At 37.6% G+C, this 8,921-nt stretch overlaps 1 protein-coding gene across 1 annotated transcript; it reads left to right on the top strand.

Moving 5' to 3' along the window:
- Positions 1–1,323: 1,323 nt before the first annotated feature.
- Positions 1,324–7,082, top strand: acaa2 (acetyl-CoA acyltransferase 2). Its single transcript, XM_052094323.1, has 10 exons — positions 1,324–1,455; positions 3,686–3,852; positions 4,159–4,287; positions 4,378–4,494; positions 4,627–4,774; positions 4,859–5,034; positions 5,872–6,001; positions 6,098–6,168; positions 6,266–6,420; positions 6,519–7,082. The coding sequence occupies exons 1-10, from the start codon at positions 1,440–1,442 to the stop codon at positions 6,601–6,603; spliced, it is 1,194 nt and encodes a 397-aa protein (XP_051950283.1). The 5' UTR covers positions 1,324–1,439; the 3' UTR covers positions 6,604–7,082.
- The last annotated feature ends 1,839 nt before the right edge of the window (positions 7,083–8,921 follow it).

The following is an 8,921-nucleotide window of genomic DNA, read 5'->3' as shown; positions in this document are numbered from 1 at the left end:
ACTCTCAGCAAGTTTAAGTTCTTCTATAAAGTTACAAGGTAACCTTCTTCTTCATTGACATCAGTGATATGAAATAATGGCATCGCTCCTTGTGAAATGTATAAAAGTTCTGTTTTAATTAATCTATTTTTATGTAAAAACAATTTCCCAAGATTAATAATTATGTGTGTTTTAGCAAATATACCAAATATCACATTTTTTTTTTTTTTTTTTTTTTTGTTAATACAGAGAAATTGTCAAATTTAGGAAATAATCAATAATGTAAATCTTCCCAGAAGGCATTAATACATTTACATTCATTAAATAAGTGTTCTGTCGTTTCAATTTGTTCATCACAAAATGAGCAACTGTTCTGATCGAGACCAAATCTGCATCTTAAAAACTCTCCAGAAGGAAATAATCCATTAAGAGTTTTAAACTGGACTTCCTTTGCTTTTGGTACGACTGGAAATGTAAAATATTTTGTTCTCAAGTTCTAAACCTCATTATTAGAAAAATATTGGAAAATGTAAAATAAGTAAATGGATATAATTAATTAACAAAAGCTTTCCGGATTGTGATGTTCGGCAGTTTCAGGTTAGTAAGAGCTAGTCCGTTCAGCAAGAGTTTAGGAAGATAAGGAGTTACATTACTTTGACATAAACTATAAGACATTTGAATTATAGATTGTGGGATTGCTTTGATAATATCATACTGTTTTCAGTCATTTATCTTACATTTTAAACAAAAAGTCTCAAAAGGTTTAATGATTCCTGTATTTTCCAAAAGGTGCATCACAGACCATATTCCTCTCTCGTACCGACTGTTGTAGAATAAAGACTTGTTCCTAAATACCACATATCTACACTTCCACAACGGGATGTTATGAGGGCTAAAATTGTGCTTGTAAATCATTGTCCAATATAATAATACCTGCTGATGAAAATCTGATAACTCGACAGGGAGATTTGTAGGTCATAATCACAGCTAAGAAGGAGGTTGATGCCCCCTAGTTTCATAATAATGTTGTTATGGACCCAAAAGCTGTTTTCATTTTTCACAAAGAATCTAAGACGATTCGTTTTGATAGTACCATTAGTACACTCGATATCAATGACTTTCAGACCTCCTTCATCAAGCTCACCATAATTCCTTTCCTAATGTAGTGTGTTTTGCTTTTCCATATATAATTTAAGTTTGCCTGGTTTATAGCTTTTATTGCATTTTTGGGGAGTGACATCGAGTAAGCTAGGTAGATAAATCGTGAAATACATTCAAAGTCAGAGCTGTCCTTCCGCATTGTAGTTCCACTCTCCAGTTCCGTTGGGGGCGCTAATGCGCCAAAAGCTGCTTTGCCAACCGCCAAAAAACAAGAGAAGAAGAAGAGATTATCTGGGTGAAAGTTCAGTCGTGTTGCGCGTCTATCCGGAGCTCAAACCGTCCATATCAAAATCACTATCATGTCTCTCTTAAGAGGTAAGTAAACTTTATATATTTTAAATTCAAATACATGATATTTAAATTAACCTCATGTTCAGGACTCGGGAGAGAGTTTTTATTTTAAGCTGCCTGCACTTGAACTTCAGTGTCTGTTTATGAGCTGTTTGAGTTTATTTACGGTTTTTATTTTGTATTGTTTAAAATCCAGCTCTAAAATCGTGTTAATTGATGCATGATCCTGATGCTCTTTACTAAACAGAATATGTTGTTGTCTCTGGCAAAATGACCGAATCATCTTGAATCTTCATTGTGAATTAAAATATGAACTAAACAAATAAAAACAGATTAACTTTACTGTAAGAAACTCCTGCATCAAGATCACACAGTTCCGATTAATGTCACGATGACTGACAGAAGTAGGTCAAAGGTGATTTCATTGACACGCATTATACACTCTTGTGTTCAATGTTTATTCTTTCTAATTTCTTGTAATTGTTTTAATGTATACCGAGAATAATGTGTAAACTGTGTATATTTTTTTCGTAATGCAATCTTTTAACAAGTTTCTAAAATATCTATCTATCTAACTGTCTGTCTGTCTATCTAACTGTCTGTCTGTCTGTCTATCTAACTGTCTGTCTGTCTGAAAACTAAAAATGTCTATCTATTTAACTGTCTGTCTGAAAACTAAAAATATCTGTCTTTCTGACTGTCTGTCTATCTAACTGTCTGTCTGAAAACTAAAAATATCTATCTGTCTGTCTGTCTGTCTAACTGTCTGTCTGAAAACTAAAAATGTCTATCTATTTAACTGTCTGTCTGAAAACTAAAAATATCTGTCTTTCTGACTGTCTGTCTATCTAACTGTCTGTCTGAAAACTAAAAATATCTATCTGTCTGTCTGTCTAACTGTCTGTCTGAAAACTAAAAATATCTATCTGTCTGTCTGTCTGTCTAACTGTCTGTCTGAAAACTAAAAATATCTATCTGTCTGTCTATCTAACTGTCTGTCTGAAAACTAAAAATAACTTTGTCTATCTAACTGGCTGTCTGAAAACTAAAAATATCTGTCTGTCTGTCTATCTAATTGTCTGTCTGAACTAAAAATAACTTTGTCTGTCTATCTAACTGTCTGTCTGAAAACTAAAAATATCTATCTGTCTGTCTGTCTATCTAACTGTCTGTCTGAAAACTAAAAATATCTGTCTATCTAACTGTCTGTCTGAAAACTAAAAATGTCTGTCTCTGTCTATCTAACTGTCTGTCTGAAAGCTAAAAATATCTATCTGTCTGTCTGTCTAACTATCTGTCTGAAAACTAAAAATAACTTTCTGTCTGTCTGTCTATCTAACTGTCTGTCTGAAAACTAGAAATAACTTTCTGTCTGTCTATCTAACTGTCTGTCTGAAAACTAGAAATATCTGTCTTTCTGTCTATCTATCTAACTGTCTGTCTGAACTAAAATATCTGTCTTTCTGACTGTCTGTCTGTCTGAAAACTAAAAATAACTGTCTGGCTGTCTGTCTGTCTAACTGTCTGTCTGAAAACTAGAAATAACTTTCTGTCTGTCTATCTAACTGTCTATCTGAAAACTACAAATATCTATCTTTCTGATTGTCTGTCTGTCTGTCTGAAAACTAAAAATGTCTGTCTTTCTGTCTGTCTATCTAACTGTCTGTCTGAAAACTAGAAATAACTTTCTGTCTATCTGTCTGAAAACAAAAAATATTTATCTGTCTGTCTGTCTATCTAACTGTCTGTCTGAAAACTAAAAATAACTTTGTCTGTCTATCTATCTGTCTGTCTGAAAACAAAAAATATTTATCTGTCTGTCTGTCTATCTAACTGTCTGTCTGAAAACTACAAATATCTATCTTTCTGATTGTCTGTCTGTCTGAAAACTAAAAATGTCTGTCTTTCTGAATGTCTATCTAACTGTCTGTCTGAAAACTAAAAATGTCTGTCTTTCTGTCTGTCTATCTAACTGTCTGTCTGAAAACTAGAAATAACTTTCTGTCTATCTGTCTGAAAACAAAAAATATTTATCTGTCTGTCTGTCTATCTAACTGTCTGTCTGAAAACTAAAAATAACTTTGTCTGTCTATCTATCTGTCTGTCTGAAAACAAAAAATATTTATCTGTCTGTCTGTCTATCTAACTGTCTGTCTGAAAACTAGAAATATCTGTCTGTCTGTCTGAAAACTAAAAATATCTGTCTGTCTGTCGCTGGAGTCTAACCAGGTGTCTCTCTTCCGCTCTTGTTCAGGTGTGTTTATTGTCTCGGCTAAGAGGACACCGTTTGGCACATATGGAGGTGTTCTGAAGGATCACAGTGCTACAGATCTGGCTGAGCATGCAGCTAAAGCTGCTCTCGCTGCTGGTAATGTGGCACCTGAGATAGTCAACAGTGTCATCATGGGTAATGTCATGCAGGTGAGAGACTAACCGCTCTGAACTACTCTTCTATTTTATGTTATGAAGATAACAAATAAGACCAAATCTGTACTGTTCTTTATGTTCACAATAGTATACTTTAAAGATGGATACCTGTTTATAACATATCTTACGTAGATATGTTACTGCTATAACAAATATTCCCTCAGAACTTCACACGGCATCACAATATTATGATACCACTGACCCATGCCAAAATGAACTTCACTAGTTTACTGATATTATACTGGAGAAAGCCTGGTCTTCTCAAATTATTTTTGTGAATGCGGCCTCTCTGTCATCCAGAGCTCTGCGGACGCTCCTTACATCGCACGACACGTGGGTCTCCGGTGCGGTGTTCCCATACCAGTACCAGCACTGACTGTAAACCGCCTCTGTGGATCAGGATTCCAGTCTATAATCAGCGGAGCGCACGTAAGAGTCCAGATTAAACCAAAAATATATCTGTGGCTTACACATCTCTACAAACGAGTTGTTTATGAGTATTGCGTGTTTATTGTGTAGGAGATCTGTCTTAAAGAATCTGAGATTGTTCTGTGTGGTGGCTCAGAGAGCATGAGTCAAGCTCCTTACGCTGTCCGGAACATTCGCTTCGGAACCAAGTTTGGAGTTGATTTAAAGGTAAGATTGAAGACGCTGGTTTACAATGCAATTTTGAGACTGCAAAATCTAAAAAGACTGGTAAAGTCCTGGAAAGGCATTTGTCAAATGGTTTGGGAATCCGGAATAACATTTGAACATGTATAAAATCAGCTGGAAGACACACTGTGGGCAGGACTGACTGATCTGCACATAAAGCTGCCCATGGGCATCACAGCAGAAAACCTGGCAGAGAAATACCAGATCACACGAGACGACTGTGACCAGTACGCGTATCAGACACAGCAGAGGTGGAAAGCAGGTGAATATTTGGACAACAACAGACCAAAACTGCATCCTGTTCAAACACACTCACACACGGTCTCTCTCTCTGTCTCTTTTGCAGCTCATGAGGCTGGCTTTTACAATGCTGAGATTGCACCTGTTGAAGTCAAAGCGAAGAAGGGCAAAGTGCCAATGACACACGACGAGCACCCGCGTCCACAGACCACACTGGAGCAGATGGCAAAACTGCCACCTGTCTTCAAGAAAGGTGGCACAGTCACTGCTGCCAATGCTTCAGTGGGTATATCTATTCCAAATCAATGGTAGCTTTTGATGATTTTCAATTTTCCTCCAACAGTCTTTTGTTGTTGACCTCCACACTATTTTTTTGTTGACTCCACCCACTGTATTTTATGTTTTGGCTCCTCCCACAGTCTTGTTGTTGACCTCCACACTGTTTTATGCTGTTGACTCCTCCCATAGTTTTTTGTTGTTGACTTTGTAGTTGGCTCCTTCCACAGTCTTTTACATTGTTTACTCCTCCCACAGTATTTTATATGGTTGGCTCCTCCCATAGACTTTTATATTTTTGACTCCTCCCACAGTCTGTTATATTTTTGACTCCTCCCACAGTCTTTTATATTGTTGACTCCTCCCATAGTCTTTTATATTGTTGACTCCTCCCACAGTCTTTTATATTGTTGGCTCCTCCCACAGTATTTTATATTTTTGGCTCCTCCCATAGTCTTTTATATTGTTGGCTCCTCCCACAGTCTTTTATATTGTTGGCTCCTCCCACAGTCTTTTATATTGTTGACTCCTCCCACAGTCTCTTATATTGTTGGCTCCTCCCATAGTCTTTTATATTGTTGACTCCTCCCACAGTCTTTTATATTGTTGACTCCTCCCACAGTCTTTTATATTTTTGGCTCCTCCCATAGTGTTTTATATTGTTGGCTCCTCCCACAGTCTTTTATATTGTTGACTCCTCCCATAGTCTGTTATATTGTTGACTCCTCCCACAGTCTTTTATATTGTTGACTCCTCCCACAGTCTTTTATATTGTTGACTGCTCCCTTGGACTATTATGATGTAGGCTTCACCCACAGTTTTAGTTGTTGGCTCCTCCCACAGGGCGTGTCCGATGGTGCAGCTGCTGTTGTCATAGCCAGTGAAGATGCCCTTAAAGAGCACAAACTCACCCCATTGGCTAGAATTGTGGCCTATCACACCTCCGGCTGTGACCCCAGCATCATGGGAATTGGTGAGTGTAACATGCACCTACAGTTTCGTACAGCTCTATAGCTATGAATAAAATTATTAATAACTATTATAAGTATTAATTTGGCATCTTCTCTAGGGCCTGTACCTGCCATCACAGAGGCCCTGAAGAAGGCTGGTCTTTCCCTCAAAGACATGGACCTGGTGGAGGTACAGTACAGTCCTTCATTACAATAACATGATATTTGTGACCGTGAGAAGATGTGATAAGTCAGTCTGTTATGTAATTGATCTGTTGCTCTGTCAGGTGAATGAAGCATTTGCTTCTCAGTATCTGGCTGTGGCTAAAGCTTTAGGTCTGGACCTGGCGAAGAGTAACGTTAATGGAGGAGCCATTGCCCTTGGACACCCGCTTGGAGCCTCTGGAGCTAGAATCACAGCTCACCTTGTACACGAGCTTAGGTAAGGACACGCATTATGGTTATTTTTAGGATCTGGCAGCCCATGAGAAGTACCATGCATTGTGAAGTCATGTGACGTATTCTATTTTCTGTTCTCAGGAGGCGGGGTGGAAAGTATGCGGTGGGCTCTGCGTGCATTGGTGGTGGTCAGGGCATTGCCATTATTCTGGAAAACGCACAATGAGAAGATATCAAGCATAAATTCACACCATCCGAATTATTAAAAAATAGCCTTGTCTTCAGATGTGGCTTAAAAGGATGCATCTATTTTGCACATGAATAATTATTCCTCTTATCATATGGTCCTGTAGTCATGTTATGTGGCACACATGAGAACATGATGGAAGGTTTTATGGGATGTTTAGTTACAGGCAGTAATAATGTAATGTGCCTTGCTGTACATTTGCCTCTGTGCCTAATCTAACAGCTCTCTGGATTAACCTTTTCTCTTTGTGTCTCTCACTCCTTGCTTTTTTCAGGTCTGTAATATATTCACTCCACTGTGTTACAGCAGAATGTAGTAGAAAAACTCCAATATTCATTGTGGACTTCTAAAAGTTATTTTGTTTAGAATCATGTCTAAATAAAATGTAGAGTTGAGATCCTGTTCAGTTTACTCCCCTGAGTCCTGACTCTTCATATCAATAAATAATGAGCTGTTTGATACTCTGTTCTGTAATGTTCCATCTTTTTTCTTCTTTGGCATGCATATTTTATATGTGCATATGTAGCCACTCCTACTCAACCTGCTCCTAGCGGGATTCGAACCAGGGTCTCCGGCATGGGAGGCAGGAGGTAAAAGGCTACAGCCCCTTGATCAGTCGCTAGTGCACATCTCTGGGCCAGGGGTGTGATGTTTACATACTGCACAGCTATCTATCAGCTGGCTAGCTTTACACATACAGGTAGAGGTACATCTGGATTTAAGCAGTGCTGACCACTAAGGTGAAAGGTCACAGCACTGCACCACAAAAGCAAAGACCTAAATTCAAATTCTGTTTGTACTATGTACTTTGAGCTCTGCAGACATTTAAATAAGTGACTTTTAGAACATCCTTAATTTAGTGTTCTTGTTCTAGTCTCCTGATTTCCTTGAAGGCATTTCACACTTGTAATATTTTATTTTGGGCTCAAAGTAAAAAATGTCATCCCGTGTAATCTTTCAGAGACCAATGCTTTTCACAAACATTTTATATATATATGTATTTATTTATTTATATAAGATTTCTAATTTGTATCACCTCGGACACTCTTATTTATCTATTCCTCATAACGCCGTCTTGTTCCATGTTTCACATTGTACCAACTTTACCCCTGGTAAGTTATTCATACTGTATACTTTGGCACCAAAATTCAAAGTTGGCACCACAAAAGCGATGTTACAAACTTAGTGTTTTAACCCAGTTTTAAAATGGCGCTAAAACACTTACAAATATCTGACCCGAGATTAAAAGTGATGCTAATAGAGCGCAACAGTCGGGTTCCGGAAGTAAAAATCCTATTCATTTTTCCATAGACTAATTGATTTTTATCAATAACTTATACACTTTTACAGACAGCCCAACTGTGAGCTCTCAGGTTGTTAGTCTGTGGTATATGCTTCTTTGGAAGCCATCCGTCTGCGTTATTTCAACTTAATTGCTTAAAATGTACCTTGGCTTTAATAGCAGAATTCATGGTCAACAACTACAGTACCCATAGTACAGCAGTGAAAGATCCACCAATCAGAGAACCGTGGCCAAGAATGCCCGCGACATTAGACCGGAAGTGACCGCCCACTTCAGTGACGCCCTCTGAATGACGCAACCGAGTCGGTTTCCCTGCACTTACATATTTGTGTATATCGGAATATTTTGCAATAAACATATACTATATTGTATCTATACTTATAATCAACAATATAAAATTTGTATTTTTATATATTTCCATAGTTTAATATTCGCTCATGTCGTTCGCAATGCTTCATGGGATTGTAGTTCGTTCCCTCGTGCAAGACGGTGAAATCACAGTCTTGAAACTTTGAATTTCTGAGGGATTTCCAAATACTTATAGATAAATAAAGTCTGTAAGGTTACGATTTACATCGGAGATGGTTGGTTTGGTTCATGCTTTACGGCTCTTTAATTTCGTTTTTTTTGTTTGTTGAAAGTCTGGAAAAAATTAATGGGGAAAATACTTCCGGAACCCAGACGCTGAATAAGTGGGCGGGGAACTGTTGCGCTCTATATGGGTTTAAAGGTGCTAAAAGCGATGGTTATAGGTAATCTAACCCTTCAAACACACGCCTTCTCTCCAAAACCCCCAAAATTGAAGCAATTTTGAACGTGCACTATGATTGACAAAAAGATAGCTTTTTCTGATTTTTTAGAGATATCTGTCAGGCAATAGGGGCATTATATTTGTGGTATTTAAATAAAGTGATTATAGCTCCTTTAAGTATACGGTGAAAAGATTTTGTTTTTGTTTAGTTTTTTCGATTATTTTGGCAGGGTTAATGCCAAC

Source organism: Xyrauchen texanus, chromosome 27 (genome assembly GCF_025860055.1).
Source record: "Xyrauchen texanus isolate HMW12.3.18 chromosome 27, RBS_HiC_50CHRs, whole genome shotgun sequence".
NCBI lineage: Eukaryota > Metazoa > Chordata > Actinopteri > Cypriniformes > Catostomidae > Xyrauchen > Xyrauchen texanus.
This window is presented reverse-complemented; position numbering and strand designations above follow the sequence as displayed.

Bases quoted from the DNA above. Each gene is read 5' to 3' on its own strand.
- acaa2 (XM_052094323.1), top strand. The intron at 4,288-4,377 runs GTAAGAGTCCAG...TTTATTGTGTAG, and splicing joins CTATAATCAGCGGAGCGCAC to GAGATCTGTCTTAAAGAATC. The intron at 6,002-6,097 runs GTGAGTGTAACA...CATCTTCTCTAG, and splicing joins CCCCAGCATCATGGGAATTG to GGCCTGTACCTGCCATCACA.